We start from the raw sequence: 18,030 nt of genomic DNA on the forward strand, positions 1-18,030 counted from the left end.
AATCACAGTTCATAATCACAGGAGAGGAGCAAAACCAATACATGAATACTGCCTTATACTTAAAAGTCACACTAACGCTGTTATTGTTACTCCACAACTGAGAGACAGTGTGGTCAGTGGCCTAAAATGCAAAAGAAACAAAGTGTCTCACTTTGTTGGTAGAACAACAGGATAAGCATTAAGTTAAATTATTTTACAGAGCATTAAGTTATGCTTATTTACATAATAAGCTATTAATGCTTATAAGCATTATAATGCTTATAAGCATTATAATGCTTATAATTACTTATTATTACTTATAATGCTTATAAGCATTATAAGTAATATAATATACTTATAATATACTTATAAGCATTATAAGTAATGCTTATTTACATAAGCATTAAGTTAAATTATTTTATATTTATTTGACAGCGGTCAGTACAAATTCCCGGAGTCACATTCCTGAGGTCTGTTTTTCAGATCTGTTCACCTGTAACAGATGCAATTATTTTATATAGCCTTGCCTGCCAATGTGTTCTTTACTGATTTCTATCTACGTAAGCTAGGGTGTCATCACAAGAGAGGGAGTGCCAACATGCAGTTCCCACACAGGCAGGGCAGCAAAGACTTCTACTGAGGTGCTATTATCATCACTACAAAAGGTGTCACTGAACTGGAGCAATAACTTGTTTTACAGTTTATGTCAGCAGCCCTGGCAGGGGAACAACTTCCTGAGGAAACCTGTCTCCAACAGAGAAAAGTCAGAGAGAAAATATTCTTCCTCGTACTAAACTCAGCAGCCACTGCTCCTTTATTGAGCAGTCTAGCTCAGTATACATCCCTACCCAAAGCAAATAACTGTAGACAAATATAAAGACATGTACATGCACTGCTTGGGGATCCAGATTTTGAGGGAAGAAGTGCATCCGTGTCACAATGGAGAGTGTACGTAGGGTATTTTCTCCTCTCTCCTTATTGCCCTGAACACCCTATGCCTAGCAAGACCGGAAAGCAGCAGATACAGCTGGCTAAAGAGATAAAGGAGAACACAAAATAGAAATAGGGGATTGGACAAAAGATAGGAGTTCATATCATGTGTGTCAGGGTAAACGGATATAGCAGAAAGAGCAAGTACAGTAGAATGAAGGCACTAGCAAGATAATAAAAGGAACAAAGCTGGAAATAAAGAAAGCAAAGCAAAAGATGCTCAAGGAAAAGGAAGTCTGAGTAAAATGAAAATGATAATAGTATAGATGACTAAAAAGACAACTCACATGAAAAAAAAAAAAGCAGCAAAGAAAAAGTAGGACACTGGAATAGGAAGATAGAGATAATTATTTCCAGTGGACAATTATGCAGTTAAAAGAAGTAGTGGACATTGATGTTCACCCAATTCAAAGCTTATCATTGGAAAATGGCTACAGATGTAAAAATAGAACTGCAAGCAGTAATAAACAGTCAATTAATGTAAAATGTCTGTCCTGAGAGAAACTGCTAGGTTAACCAAATTTAATTCCAACTTCTACCTGAAGAAAATTCAGTGTCATAATTGTGAAAGGGCCCCTTCTTGCTGTAGTACTTTAGACTGCACCCTAAACTAGCATATGACTCTTACTGTCTGTAAAAATTGGTAAGGGTAAGATATTCAAGACTCACAACATTCAGACCTCATTAAAGAGTAAGCTTTGGCCAGTCTTGTGTCAGACCCACCAGGTGAATTTTCAAGCAATTGCACATGTACTTTTACCCATCCAGTCCCTCTATATTTTGGAACTACTACAAGTAGGTGGCTTTCTAATTCTCCTGACCACCACTCCTTTTTCTAGTGGACTTCTGAGATATCTTGACAAAGTTTAGGCAGCAGTTTTTATGTTTGCTTGTTTGTTTATTTTTTGGTAAAAGGTTCATTTCAGCACACTCATAACCCCCTACGTCTTTGCTAGAAAAAGTTTCTGGACACCTGGGTATTGAACACATACTGCTACTTTCCATTATTGCTGAGGATGTTTCACTGGTGAGACTGTAGGCTTTCACCTTCAGTGCTCACTGTTCTCCACAGGGTGGTGCCAGAGCAGCGCCATTAGTGTTAACACCCTATTGACTGAAATTAAACACTTCATAATTTTAATTTTTTTTTATTTAATTTGAAAGATCCAATGACTAATCTAAACGTCTAGGTCTCCTGTAACCATTTTCAAAACATATCACTTACCAGTACAAGGTCTTTCCACAGAAAGAGGACACTGAGTATCTCATACTTCCATCAACAGACAACTGTTTGCTACATTAGGATTTAGTTTGCTTCTTCTCACAAGCATTTGGGAAAGTATGCAAATCCTAGCACCTATTCTGTCTCAGTGCCACAGTGCACTAAACGCATTTATTTCTAACAGACAATTTGCTTTTTATTGGTCTTCAAGGTCAAGAAAAGCTAGTTTGTGTCTACATCTGTGATAGAAAACAGCACAGCACAAGACCAAACCTACAGAACACAACAGTTACCATTTAGGACTCGGTGTTCACACTACATGTGTCTTGTGGTTTAGAGCTGGTCCAAAATCATGTCTAGTCCCCCAGAATCCCTCCCACTATTCTGGATACAGATTACTGGTTGGAGCACATTATCTGGTTTAGTTTTTAAGGGAGAAGGAATCCAGTTCACATGCTAGAAGGCTGCTCCACTATGTGGATCTAACAGGTCAGAAGATTTGCTTCAAAAAACACACTTTGATCCACACTGAAACACAAAGGTAGTGTGGAGATGAAAGCCATTGGAATAGTTTCATGAGTTATAAGAGTGCTACGGGATTAATCAGCGTATGATAGGAAGAAAAACTTTGCCATCGTTCCTTTAGGGACACATGACCCTTGCCTGTAGGGATGGAGAAATAGAAGGCTGCCCTGTCTTTCTGCTGATCTGTTTGATGTTTGGTTTTCAGGCTCTCTCGGAGTCTGTGAGAGTGCAGGTGCCTGCCAGAAGACACAGCTGAACCTTTTGAGGCTAAGTGACCTAGAACTCAGTTAAGCACAAAATTGCTTGAACAACTGAGGAAAGACTGAACAAGCTGGCAGTACGGGCAGGGGGACAGACAACAGGGGAACAATGATCCAGACCATTGCTTTCTTCTGTGGGAACCCAGTACTCTGTAATTACTCTCCAAATGCCTGTGAATGAGTCCCGAGGCTCTCAAAGAAACTGAGGCAGCAGGTTTCAGCTGCCATGCCAGTGGCAAGAGCTGCTCTACAACAAACCGGTGTAACAAAACTCAACTTGTAAATTAGGATGTCATTGCTTGGCATTACTTCCTCCCCCCTAAAATCTCATGCGATGGTCATCACTTCACCAAATGCTTTTAGATTTTGCTTCACAAGAGACCCAGGTTTTCTGTGCCTTATAGAAAGCTTCAGCACAGGCAAGAGCAAGTAATTAGAGCACTGTAATTCACCTGCTTTTACAGCTAAAATCTACGTGTTCTCCAAAATGTTTGTGAAACCGTTTACTTTCTTTTTACTTTGCTTGCTACCAAGGAAAGAAGATCAACTAATCTCCAGTGGAAGATTAAGTGCAATTTTTTAGACGATGCAGAAAACATTAATCTCTGACAGGAAAAAAAAAAAAAAAAAGGTGTGGGGGGGTATTGTATAGGTCAGTTCAGCATTCTAAAAATACTTCACACAATAACCTTCCATTATTCAGAAAAGGCATTATGGAAAGCATTTCACTTTGCTTTAAACACAGCAATAACTGGAAGGAAGTTACTTACCCATATTTTTCTGCAAGTTCCTTAGCCTCTTCTTCTTTCACCATTCTTTGGTCTTCCAGATCACTCTTGTTTCCACATAATACAATGTCAGGGTTTTCACAATACGCATGCATTTGTAGCTGACCTAACAGAAATAATATGAATAGGAGTCATGACTTACTGTCACATACAGCTCTTCAAGAATATTACTGTTTCAGGAGACACAATGACTTTCAGGTTAAATGACTTTCTGAAAGAGAAACAATTGTGTTATCTGTTCTCTCTCAAGACTTTTGCAGTTGTACTGAGGAGGCAGGGAACAGGTAGATGCCACTCTCACACACTCAGTGAACAAGCTGAGGGAGCAGAAGCCTGTGAAGGCTGGCAGAGCAGCTGTGTATTTGTAGCTTAAAGGATTATGCTCAACAAGCATCTTCACTGAGCTGGCAGAAAAAAAAGTACAACTACTTCCTTCTCCTGATGGATGATGCAACAGGTTTGAGCAAGGCTTCCCCTAGACACACCAGCCTAGTAACTTTTGCCTTCCGTTAAGCTTTGCTGACAAAGCTTCAGGTGAGTCAAATAGGCTTTCCACAGGCTTAAATTACTGAATATCACCTGAGTCAGGGATATGATGCTCTCTGAGCTTGCTTTTATATAGGTTAGAATTCAACATTAAGTAGGCAAAGCTGAATTTCAGGTGAACACTAGAAGCCACCAACAGCTATCACAATTACAAATGCAACCTTTACTTTCTTCTTCCTGAGAAATCTACAAAAAACAGTATTTTCAGTTCTATTTCTCAGTGAGACATTTGCAAAACCAGCCCCCACCCACTGCTGCAGAAATACAAAGAGGGAAAAGAAAGAAGAAAGAATGCCGTACTTATCCAGTTCCTGACATTGAGGAAGCTTTGCTCATTTGTCAGATCAAAGAGTAGAAGAAACCCCATGGCATCTCTGAAGAAAGCTGTTGTCAAGCTACGAAACCTAGAGCAGCAAAGTGAAATTATTCAGCACATCTGATAAGTTACTTTGAAAATATAATTACATATAGTCATGAAACCGAGGTATCTAAAGACTGGATTAACTAGAATGAAATGTTCATAATAATTATTTTCCTGATGTAAGGAATGGATAACAGGAATTGCTAACGTTACTATGGCCTAACCCAGGCCTAAGGAAGTCAAGGAGATATTTCACTCAAGCCTGAGAGTTTTAAATAAAGTCTAGCGTTATACAGCATGCCTTCATCAAGATTCAGAAATTAAAATGAGAACAAAAAACAAACTTTGAACTAAAACTTGTTACAACACACAACATCGGTTCTTGATTTTCAGACAATCAACCGTTAGGATGTTTGTCTTTTAATGGACAAATAGGAAAGAACCGTCTGATGTGATTTCACCAGTCCGACTTTTCCATCACCTTGGCATATTCACAGAGGTTTAAAAAAATAAAAAAAGAAAAACCTTAAAAACAGCTATATGTGTTGGCCATGAAAAAATTAACTGAAAGTTTCCAGAAAACAAAAAGCAACAATTACAGTTTTAAGATTCTAATGTAATACAGTTGTGATTTAATGGGTACTCATGAGAAAGTGTCATCACTGTCCAACACCATAGTAAATACATTTACCCATCGTGAGTCATACCAATAAAATGTAACAATCAATAAGGAGAATTCATGTACTTGGTTCCATTTGCATCTAACTTGATAGCACCTGCTTCACTTTCTAGATTGGAGGGGCAGGGACGGAAACATACCTCTCCTGCCCTGCAGTATCCCAGAGCTGAAGATGTATCCGCTGTCCTCTGCCACCAACGCCATCTGGACCATTTGGTCTATACACCTTCAAAAGGTAAATTTGCAAGACTGAGTGTTAGCAGGCCAACCTCTACGAAACACAAAATAACTGACATTTCAAGTTCTTAAATGCAGCAAAACTAGCATTGCCAATGCAAGGATACCCAACTACAAGTCAATCCCTTTACTTTATGACAAAAGTAATACGAGTTGCATTTTAATTTTGTATTTAATTGAATATTTAAAAATAAGGATAAGTTGGAACTAAAAAAAAAAAAAACAAAAAAACATTTCCAATAGACTACATGTTCCAAGTAAATATTTAGAGTGGCCACTGAGTTTCACTAGGCAAGCTTATTTTTTGTATTTCAATTTTCTACTTTTTACTATTATGTTCTATCCTGTTCACACGAAAATGTAATTATAAGACAGCAACGATCACAACATGCAACCTGGCAATAAATTTGTACCAGTAACAGAACATCATTAGCAAACAGAACATACTCCAAGCTAATGATGTATCTTTTTAGTTATCAAAAAATTATTGAAAGAGATTAGGGTAGATCTTGTCATATCATAGTTTATAAAAGCAGAAATTGGATGCTAATAATGAAAGCTGAAGAGTTTACTCAGCGTGAAAATATAAACAAGGACATCTGTTAGCTTTGGAAAGATCAGATAAAAATAGGTTCACTTGTTGTTTAGAACACTTCACATTGGATTGTCTTTTCCTTCAATTGTTTTTGTACCTAAGATTACTGGAGTTACAAACGTTATCTTTAAAGACACATAAGCTTACTGAATTTGTGGATTAGATGAATCAGGCTGTGAAACTTAAACTCAATTATCAGACATGCCAACCAAGAAAATCCATCATGCATACCATCCCACAAAAGGAATACTAAGTTATTCAAGAGACTAGTTTCACATCACGGGAAGACATTTACTCCTTCCACTGCTGTGGTGCATGTCATCCACCAAAAGCCAGTCTATACAATGTCCTAATCTTACAGCACCCAGACTTCTAGACACTTGGGTAATCATAGAACCATCTAGGTTGGAAAAGACTTTCAAGATCGTCAAGTCCAACCGTCAACCTGACGTCCAAAGTCCCATCACTGAGCCACGTTCCTTAGTACCATCTCCAGATCTCTCAAGTGCCTCCACGGACAGTGACACTTCCCTGGGCAGCCCATTCCAATGCTTAACCAGCCCCCCTCCATGACGAAATTCTTCCTAACTTCCAATCTAAACCTTCCCTGTCTCAGCTTGAAGCCATTCCCTGTCACTTGTCACCTGAGAAGAGAACTGACACCTTTACTGCAACCTTCCTTCAGGTAGTTGTACGGAGCGATGAGGCCTCTGCCTGCTCTTCTCCAGACTAAACAGCCCCAGATCCCTCAGCTGCTCCCCTCACACGTCTTGTTTTCTAGTCCCTTCAATTGTACATGCTCAAGCAACTCAGTTACTGTAGAAAAAGGTCCCAAAACTGAACACAATATTCAAGGGGCACTCAAAATTTTAACAGGCTACACTGAAAGACATTTAGTACTTCCACATGAGAATGAAAGAAAAAGCTGTGCTAACTCAATTTCTTAGTGCAGGCAGGACCAGCACCCAGCCAGTTATCATGATGCAGTGCCCCGCAGCATCCCATCAAAAGCATATTTTCCTACTTGAACGACAACTTGGGGGTTAAAAAAGCCTTTCTACTTTGTCTTCCATAATTCTTCTCTCATAGCGGTAACTGCTCAGGAAGCCTGATCAGCTCTATACATCACATTACCTGATTTCTTTCACATATATTTAAATGGTTTTAAAGCCATTTCAGTTCACAAACAACAAAAACATTTTTTGTGACAGCTCAAGCCTTCCTCACGTAGAGTTCAACATGAGCTTCTGTGAGCACAACCCACTGAGCAGATACACTCATCTACCCCTCCTGAGCAGTATGAAATGGTTGCTTAGAATCGCCTCGTTATTTTAACTTTGGGGAAAATGGACACACAAAAAAAAATAAAAACAGGCCAAATAAGATAATTCCCTTGTCACAAAATTAAATATATAGTAACTATGGATGGCATGCCTACACATAAAGATTAGCAGAATAGATTTGGGAAAAAAAAAAAAAAAAAAAAAAAACAAAACACAGATGTTAGCCACCAGCTACCAAACAGCTATCATTTTAAAGTAGCACACTGCTTGTGAAAACTCACCACTCTCTTTTCCCGGAAGTCGATGCCCACGGTTGTGATAAACTTGGAATTAAATTTGCCATCTGTATATTGGTAAAGAAGGCTGGTCTTTCCTACTCCAGAGTCACCGAGTGCTAGAAATTTTATGAGGTAATCATAGTCCCCATCAGACATAGTGAGAATTCAGGAGACACCTTAAAAAGCAAAGCAAAAAGCGTTAGTTAGGCAACAACTCCACCAAGGCTTCTTTTGACAGATGTTTAAAATACAAGTCACCACTTGAACTACAAAGCATCCAGCAGCAGGCCCAGTTCTGTGTTCTTTTACACTGCTTTCACCTTAAACTCTCAATTATGCCAAGTATCAAACAGAAATTTAGCTGTGACAGGAGAGGAAAAAAAAAAAAAAAAAACATAATTCATTTCTATTATGCACCTTTTACTACAAAGTGGATGTAACACAATTTTAGCTTCTTCAGGAAAGACTGAAAATCAAGATCAAAGGAAAGCATTCAAGGTGCCTGGAAAATGAACTGCATAACTGTTTTTAACCTATGTGAAAGCTGGCAAAAGCTGCTTAAATGCATTAGCAATGCAATTCTGATCTCACATTCATTGTGACATTATTAACACACAAAATCCTTTTTCCCCCCCTCAGACTGCCCACTACATTTAAATAAAAAGGCACCACAACACTTCAAATATTACATATTTATTCTACTTTTGCAAACGCTCTCTAACAGGCTCTCAGAGTAGTTGACCATATTTCTGTCTTCTTTCATATGACAACCATTTCTCTATTAATAGCTATTTTTCAGTCTCAAACAAGTATTTTCATAACAGAATAAAAATAGCATTTTTAATAAAGTTTAGAGGGCAATTTTCAAAAGTTTTTATTAGGATGCTAGTTTTAAGCTATACCGTGTTGGATATATTCTGATCAAAGTGCAAAACCAGCTGGAACATATAACAAAAAGCTCTGGAAAATGTAATGCATACTAGAAAGACTAGTGCAGGTGCACTAGTACTTTCCTGTTGAGTAGCTACTGAGCGTCTCTTCCCCCTAAACAAACAGAGAGCTGCCTTATGTTGTTTTCAGAGAAATGAACATGAAAAGATAAGCCTAAAATAACCTTTCTAAAAGCAACAGAAAACTGGCATACAGTCGCCTCTTATCAAGGAGGGAAACGGATACCAAGATACAAACCAATTCATTTCGTGAATATCAACTCACAGCTGGAGGACTGGAACAAACCCATACTCCTGGTAAGTAGGCGTCAATCACCACCATTAAACTAAAACTGTAACTCTGTCTGAAGTTTCAGCTTTACATCAGTACTGCTCTTGGATACAAGACAGAGCCCCGATCAATCAGTTTAGCCGTGACTGGGCTTGCCGTGACCAAATGCAGAGAATCAGATTTATTCTGAGATACCTCTGACGGAAGAGTCAGTGGAAAGCATTAGACAACTTTTTACTTTTTCTTGTCCTGAAATGTCCCCATCCCCAGCCAACGCTTACTTTACATTACACCAGCAATAACAGCAAGACCTTGCAGGATTGGAATTTAACTATGATAAGCTACCAGAGTTAACACTTGGGCACTAACACGCGAGAGCCAACCCATTCACTTTCCACTGCTGGGTTTTAACACATTTTCCAACAGATTAAGAGGTTGAAACAAACAAACAAAAAAAACAATAATAGTTATTTTTACGTAAATATACCACAGCTGCAGGCCTGCATCCACCACGCAGGTCTGACAGTGATACAGCCCAGTGAGCAAGTGGAACAGGCAGCCACGCACTGACATGAGAACTTTTTTAGCAGAAGTGAGAAGCCTGAGCCAACAAACACAATCACAAACACAAGCAAAAGCTTGCGTGTGTGCATGTTTGTTTGCTTGTTTTTAAATCCTTCCCCATCTTGGGGAAAAAGAAAAAAACAGATCATTTACTTTGTGGCTCTACAAAGCCTCTTTTCATTCAAATGCATTAGAAGGAAGGGAAAATGCTTTAAAAAGCAAACACGGAGGTTTTTACTGAAGATTAGATTTTATTTAGACTTCCTTCTCTTATACAGTGTTTCTTTTGCTCTCAGATGTTCTGCCAAGGGCAAAGAGCTGTGTAAATATCCCCTCTACTCAAGTATACGTTCTTTCAGCTTCAATACCCCTAAATTTACTGTTGCCTAAAAGAGGCTTAAATGCAAGTCTTACAGCCAGTATATTATACAAAGAGAAGCTCGCTTCACATCTTCTACTATGCTTCTGCACTCATAGAGAAGTATTTGCCTTGTCTTGTTGGTATTTTGTTAGCTAGCCATAGGCCTGTAGAGCATATTTTTAGCAGCAGATACAAACAATAATGCCAGCTAGTCACTGTTAAATTAACTTCCTCACAACCTAAATTTTATTTCATCCTGTGCAAGATCTTACAGGCACTGCAGCAGCATCACTTGGAACAGTAAGAAGCTGTTAAGGTTTAGTTCTGCTACGAGTTACAGCTAAACAGCTGAACCCTTCCACTGGCCAGAGCTAGGAGAAAGCCTTAGACCCTGGGGAAAAAAAAAAAACTTAAGGTATCCCCGCTGTTATATCAGATTTGTGGAACATCTGTTTGGGCAAACAGGCCACACCAAACAGACCACTTAAAACTCAGTATGGCTCTCCATATGGCTGATAACAAATATAATTTGTAAATGATTGGTAGAAAGCGAGGAGCCCTTCACAGGAAGGGCATAAAAATGCTTTCTAAAGGGGTTGCTTCAGAAGAAAATTTTCTCTTTAGGCTTTTGAAATGCACACACCTTTCACTGCACCCCATAATGCCAATCTGTTATTCAACTATCTCCAGGGAGTGGTTCTTGTGAAACCCTGCACAGTTAACCTATCCTTGGAGACATGCGGAGTTACTTTCAGGGCAGTTTCAAACTTTGTCCTCCTCCCTGTACAAATATTTAAAAAGCAATCTCCACCCTCTGCTTCCAAGGCCTGCAGTCCTAGAGTCCAGACACATCCAGCTCCATACTACAGAAATAAGAATATATTCACAGAAAAGTATATGCATAGAAAAAAACTGCCGGCGCATTTCTAAAAATCCTGGACCTGTTACTATGAAGCTGTCCCATTTCTTTCTTCCGCTTCTGCTGTGCTTTGTATTAGGCTTTATAGCGTCACACTTTCGTTTTTTCTTCCACATTTCTACACCTCTTATATCAAGAGGGTGGGAGGTAGGAATGGAAGAATAAGAGAAAATTGATGACACAATCAGAATTTATCAGGTCTCCAAAAGAAAGGAAAAAAAAAAAAAAAGCAGCACCTGAAATTGTTGTAAAATAACCCTTCCCCAAACCCACTTTTAAAAGTAAGTCCTTGTCTGGGGGTAGGAATCACTGGAGGAGATAGCTTAGACTCCACAGCAAGAAGGGCTGCTTCTTTGGTAAAGCCCTCCTTGAACACCAGCGCACCTCCTTGAAGTGCAGCTCTGGCTTTGCACTTAGCCTGGCACGCAGACAGACGGGTTACAAACAGTTCTGGGAAAACTCCAGGGGCTGACAGGACCCTCCCAGCCATCTCTTAACCTGTGCCTGTACGGCTGCTGCTCTGGAGCCTGCCCGTAACACACACGTCCAGATGGTGCTTTGCCAAGGGATGCTCCACAAAGCAGGTGCTGCTCTCATTCAGGAAAGTTCCTAGTCCAAAGTAGTTTCACATTAACAGGCACCAAGGCTAGTGGCTCGTATTTTTGCCTCTGGGTTACAAATAATATAATCCTATTGTGTGATAAAACACTTAGGACTATGGCAGCATTGTTCCTGAAAACTTACAGAAATTGGCTTGGTGCAGGATTTCTCCTTTGCACTACAGGGACAGGAAATGTGCTTTTTGAACAAGCAGGCATCACTCAAAACACACAGCTCTTGCACTGCTACACAGCTGATGGAGGGAAGGAGGAAGAAGGCAGGAAGTGATAAGAGAACAGAAGCAAAAAGAAGAAAAAAGCACTGAGCTGCAAGTAAAAATGCGTACACACACAGCATAAAATTCAAGAAATCTGAAAATGCTCTTATTTAGACATATAAGGCATATCAATTTAAAGTAAAGTATACCACTTACCCCAAACTCTGCTAAAGGAAGAGTAAGGGCACACTTCAGACAGTACTCCTACCAGGAGTATTTTTCTAGCACCACCTCTTTAGCACACAGCCAAGAAGTTTACGTGTCACCTGTTTGCATTCATGTTGATGGGTGCTCAGAGATAAAGAGGTGTGCCACCTCTCCATGTCGAAGCGTGGCTGGGAAGCAATTACACAATTCACATGTCCCATTTATTTCTAAAGGCACATAACATTTCAGAAGAGATTTGTGCACGACCTACTTGGGAGCAGACACAAAATATCTGCTAAATCACCCACACACATTAATACATTGTGACTAACAAGTCTTTTCGTACAAAGATGCATTAAGGAGAGAGTGTATGGATCATAACTGTTCAGTTTCTGTCAAGCTCCCAGCTTTACATCCTTCTCTCTCGGTGAAAGCGGGTGGCAGTCTCTAATGCCAACTGCTGCTTTGCTTCTTTCACTCCCGTACACAGACCCAAGCACATCGCCCCTCAGGTTCCATGGGGAAAGTTGGCTTTACCGTAGGTTTCTAAACAAGAGAAAAACTATTCTTTGGCAAAGATTTTGGCAAAAACATAAGGTATTATGCCTGATACGACTCCAGACCACACCCACAACACCACCTCATTCCACAGAGAAGCGATGCACATGTAAATAAGGCCAGTTGAGACAAAAGGTAGAAACCAGGAAACAATGGAAAGGTTCTTCTCTACACTGCAAGGCCCAGTCAGCACCCCCACGAGCAAGAACACTTCTGTATTAAACTACTCAAATAAAATCTATTTACTTAACTGTAACTTCTCTTCCTTCACATAGCAAGTGAAATAACTACACAACTCAGATGTCACCCCAGTATCCCAGATCTGCAGTCCAGCCAGCCATAAAGCTAATGACGAACACGATAGGACATACCACATACTTATAAACAAACTAATTAGGATTGAACAAAAAGAAAATGTAGATAAGACCTATAACTAATTCATGTTTTCACATACCACAGGAACTCATCACTTTACCCTTTGGGGTATGTGCAGCAGACTTGCAAGGGTTACACTTAACTTCTAACAGTGACCAACTTCTGCAAGCCACTCTTAGCTTTCAGGTAGACATTAAAGACAAAGACAAGTCATGTCTTGGCCTTGCCTTCTTTGTTTAGGAGGATACAGCCCATACTGGAACAGTGAGCACTTCACTAGGCTGTATCATAGAGGTAGAAGCCAGGCTGCAGCAAAGTCTGCAAGTTCTCCCTGAGATGGAGATCTAGCTGTCCGTGGGAGGAGGGAGTATATCCACGGGCTTACAGCCTGGGGATGAATCACAGCAGGCATAGAGTGCAACAGGCACAAAAGTCTGTCTGCTTTAGAGGGCTTCCCAGTATTTATAACCAATGAACCCATATTTGTAAATATACTGTGCAAATGTTAACGCAATTTAGAGTTCAGAAATGCTTTGCAATTGAAGGTTTTCCTAAATACGGCTTTATTCTTAAAAAGCAGTTGAGGCTTCATGCTTACCACAAAAAAGTTGGAAGAAGAGTGTGGAAGAATCCCACACAGAAGAGGAAAGTACCACAGGGCTCTCAGCTAACAATGTGTAAATAAAAGCACAGGGCAATAATGTAGTTGTACAGGTTTCTGCAAGTGCAAGTCAACTTGTACTGGGAAAAAAACGAAGTTTCTCACCTGGGCACTATGCAGACATAAACTAACTTCAATAGCTGCTTTTTTTTTATATGTCGCATGACACGTTACAGCAGAAGCACTAGGAAAGGGATCTGGACCTCAAGGGAAGACATGCACTATCCCCGTCGTACCAGCACTGCGGTCACACTGCAGCAAAGCAATAACCACAACCCTGCCTAGCAGAAGTGAAGCGTGGCGATCGGCCGCACCCTGCTCTAAGGCTTCAGTGGCACCTCAGTGCTGTCAGAACTGGTCACCGTCAGGCACTTGTCAGATCTGCCTTAAAAAAAAGGGACGAGGAGTTAGTCAACATTCCTACTATGCACAAATGTAATATAAACAAATTATAACAACAATTTGTATATGCTCAAGCAACTGCTGTGCTGAGGCAAGAGAGTTAATAAATATGCACTTGACACTACTGAAGTATTCTGACTCCACTTTTTTCCTTTGAAACATACATCACCTGACTTGCTTTAATTTGGCCCAAGTAACACTTTTTGGAAATTCTGTGCAACATAAACAACAGAAAGGAAGTGACCCCTTCCTCTCGTAAGCTAGGAGAGAAGATGCAGTCGCTCTGAGCACTTATCTTTTCGTCACTCTCAATTGCTTAACTTGACATTTTCCTTAGCGTTATCTTTACAGAAATTTAAGGAATCGGAGGCTCAATGTATTGCCTCTTTCTTGGAAAGATCTAAGTCATTTTAAGGATACCTAGGATATATATAAGTCTGCAAATATGTGAAAAAAAAAAAAAAAGAGCTGCAAAATTTTAGTTCCAAAATGTTGATCTCAGCTGAAGATGCTCAGGGCACTTTGCCAGCTGCCAGCATAGCTAGAACTGCAGAATTTTGTGGATCCATGTCCCTTCTGGGAAAAAGAGCTTCTGACACCCAAGTTACCTCTTTGAACTCTCATTAGCAGTTGCCTTAAATTTCCAGCAGTGAAGCAAAGGTCTGTACAATTTGAGGAATCAGAGTAAAAAAATAAAGCAAATATTTCATTGATTTATTTTTCAAACAGTTCCATACTACTTACTCTTTCCTCAACCATTCAACTGTTCCTCTAATAAATACTTTATGCCATAATGCCTCACAAGGTGATGTACCAGACTTCTTCACTAACTTATGAACAGGAAACGTGAAGCGATGCCCTTCATCCTTCCTTGATGTGACAATTCTGTCTGCTTTGGGACCCAGCTCATGGCTTATCCACAGCCTAACCTTAGCATTTATAACCCATCAGTACACTGTATCAGCTCTTGAGAGTATCAGGGAATCAGGAATGCCAGTCGTACATACATTTATTTACACACAGTTTGCAACACTTTCAATTGGCAGGTCCAGCTAAGAGGTGGCAAAAGTCTCTCACAGCAACATGACCAGAAATGCAGTTAATATAAACACGCTCACAGAGCAGCAAGGACAGAAGGCTTAGAGTGACATGGAACTAAGATTCTTGGTCTAAGCTTTCCAGTTTTGTTGTGGCCAAAGATACTGTTTCTGACCTTCAAACAGACTGAGCTAGGTTTTGCAGAATACATTAATTTCTCTAAGCCCAATTTCATTAAATTTCATTACAGCACATCAGCCCAAAACCCTGAGCAAGTCTCCTGCTGGTGAGCTCCCTCTCCACGGACAGGGCAGGCTGTACATGAGCCAGAAACACAGGAGCCACCAGGATTTCACCCACGAAGCTGCTCATACTCACAGAAAGAGTAACTTTGCCCACCCACCCACCCACCGAACAACACTTCAAGTTCCAGGCAAGTAAGGAAAGACTGTACTCCTATTTCTGCCCTCAGAAACAGAGGATGAAAGACAAAGGAGAAAATTATAAGGATCACAAAGAATTATAGGAATTCAGCATTTCTTTAAGGAATGGTTGGGTTCTACCGGAGATAAAAATCTTCTGCAGATAGCTAGAATACACGTACAACAGGAAAAAGCAGAGGAAAAGGGACAATAGGTAAAAATCTAACAATTGAAAAGAAAGCAATTTAATGTGAACAGTTAGAATATGAATGGAGTGGCATCTCAGGAATAAGATGTGCACGTACTCGTGCTAAAGAAAGTATTAGATTTTATGCTCAGCCAACGTGTATCACAGCCTCCTGAATCATCCACATTAGTCAGGCTAGGTTTTTTGTTTAAGTACATGCTCTGTCAACAGCCAGAGGAAAATACTTGCAGCTTCTTTTAAAATACATATATTGGTTTTTTCCTCCAGGGCAGGAAAGTTCTCAGCTGTCTCCCACCTTGTTTTGGAGGATAGACACCTGGAATACAGACAATGTTTCCTCAAAAGCTCAAACTGCCAAGCTCATGAAGAACACAAGATACATGCTGCATTAGAGAAAAACAATCTGGCAAAGATAATTGATCGTGACCAGGTCAATTAAGAGCATATGGAGAAGGTTAGGCAACAAATAACCTTAAGATACCTATTAGACTGTTAAATAAAGGAAAAAATCAAATATGATATAAATATGACTATAAAACTGCATCATGCTCCTGACAAGATGTGGGCAGCATACAAGAGGGGTGGGGCAGGAAAAAAGCTCACTGCAGGATTTAATCCACCTTTCTCATCCTTCAAATTGAGAAATACCTTACCTGCCTCTCTTGGTTTTCTTACAAGATTAACTCTTCCTTGCTAACTCAGGTTTTTGATTGGAAGATGCAACAAAAGTTGTTTTTTTTTTTTTTTTTTTTTTCCCTCAGCTGCTACCTTTAGCAGTACTGCTTTCCCATAATGTGAACTTTTCTGAGTTTTGGTGCAAGTTAACTTGATTTAGTTCAACAATAAATAACAGGGAAACACAGAACACAGGACTTCCTACGTTCTTTTCTGTTTATTCCTCAGGAGGTTAAAAGTTTTCCTATTACTTAGATGACACAGAAATATCCAAAGCCCTGTAAGTTCCTGAGTGAGTCTGTCTACACGTGCCAGATAAAAACAGCTAACCACACAGCATCGTAATCTTCTGGAGCAAGACTGATGTGTCAAATCACACTTACAGTAATTATGAAAACACCGCCTCATGCTGACAACCTGTTCCTCAGAAAACTTACTGGTTCTCAAAGATATTCACTGAAGAACTAATCATTATCCATTTCTAATGAGCTGGAATGTTTGTATTATCTATGAATACTGGGCCATGACATTAAGAATACTAAGAAATTATTTGTGGAGTTACGGAATCAGAAGGGTTTCTTAAATGGATCTGGCAAAGGGGGGGGGAACAAAGTAAGCTTTTAATTACCCAGGAAAAAATTAGGCAAACTGTCAGTTGAGAAACACCCTGTCTAGTAACTAGAAAGGCTTATTCCTTCTGTCCCTTAATCTAAGATCCGATATGACCAGACCTGAAAACAAGGGGCAGCCGGAGAAGCTAAACAGAGAACTTGTGCATGCAGACTTGGATGGAAAAAAATAATTAGACTCACAAAACTGAGGCTCTTCCAAAATTTAAAAATAAAAATAGAGGTGCTAAGCAGGTGCTAAGCTCACAGGGTCTACCCCACACCATGCTAGCAACCTCTGCAATGGGGAGACAGCCAGAGCACTGCAGGCTGGCAGCATGACACTTCAAAGAAATAAAGAGATGGATCAATATTCTGCTCATAGCAGATCTAAAAAAGGTCCTCAGCCTTTGATTTCTGAGTCTGTAATAGCTACAGTCTTAGAAAAATATTTTCATCTCAGTACTGCATAGGACTTTTTAGTAAACATGTCTGGAAACAATAAGCATGTATGATGCTTCTGTGTTTCATAAATGCTATGAGAAGTTTAGAAATAACTTGCTGAGAATACTCCAGGAATATTTCCACTTGTCCTTTACATAATAAACGCCACTTCTGCCTCAAATAGACCCAGTATTCAACAGGCACTACCCGTTCTCCTCAAGAAGTTACTAGCATGAGACAGCAAAGCAGAAATCTTGACCTGTGAACAGCAGGACACAGTTATTTTGGAGCATGGATGTGGCTCAAAGGTATCACTCAAACTCTTCTAAAAAAGCAAAGCCAGAAATACAGCTGGTTTGTGGTTTGTTTTTTGTTGTTGTTGGTTGTTTGTTTGGCAGGAATTGAAAAATAAGCTTGCTCTTGCAACAAGACATCAAATCTTCCCCTTGAAGAGCTCCAACCACAACACATACTAACATTGTCCAAGCTTTCTATTGAGGCTCTGCAGCCTGCCAAAATATTCAGACAGTGCTTTTGCTTTGGCAAGACGCTTGCTTCAGTTCGTATCCTAGCAAGGCTCCTTTTCTAGAGCCTCGGGGAAGGGATCATTCAAAAGAAGTACCGATTAAGTGGGCTGAACTGCAGAACACAAAGCTTCCATTCAAAAAGCCTGTTGTTTTTCAGCCTGAGTTGCCAACGCTATTTATCTTGCCAGTCTGATCAGAATCCCATATTACAGTGTGAATTTTAGTTAAACCTTGACATACAGCTGAGATTGCTCAGAGAAACAACACAGCGAAACATGAT

General features: G+C 39.8%; 1 protein-coding gene across 5 annotated transcripts in view; it reads right to left on the reverse strand.

Annotated features, from left to right (window-relative positions):
* The window catches only part of RAB27A (RAB27A, member RAS oncogene family), a 34,932-nt gene that overhangs the window by 2,404 nt on the left and 14,498 nt on the right, over window positions 1–18,030 (reverse strand). For all 5 annotated transcript variants that reach the window (XM_082768906.1, XM_082768909.1, XM_082768908.1 and 2 more), the window contains 4 exons: window positions 7,747–7,919; window positions 5,491–5,576; window positions 4,611–4,714; window positions 3,747–3,870 (listed from right to left, as the gene is read on the reverse strand). In XM_082768906.1, coding sequence (XP_082625032.1) covers window positions 3,747–3,870; window positions 4,611–4,714; window positions 5,491–5,576; window positions 7,747–7,899 — 467 coding nt within the window. In that variant the 5' untranslated portion in view covers window positions 7,900–7,919. The remainder of the gene's footprint in view (window positions 1–3,746; window positions 3,871–4,610; window positions 4,715–5,490; window positions 5,577–7,746; window positions 7,920–18,030) is intronic.

This window comes from Aythya marila, assembly GCF_965140915.1.
Source record: "Aythya marila genome assembly, chromosome: 11".
In the NCBI taxonomy this organism is placed as follows: domain Eukaryota; kingdom Metazoa; phylum Chordata; class Aves; order Anseriformes; family Anatidae; genus Aythya; species Aythya marila.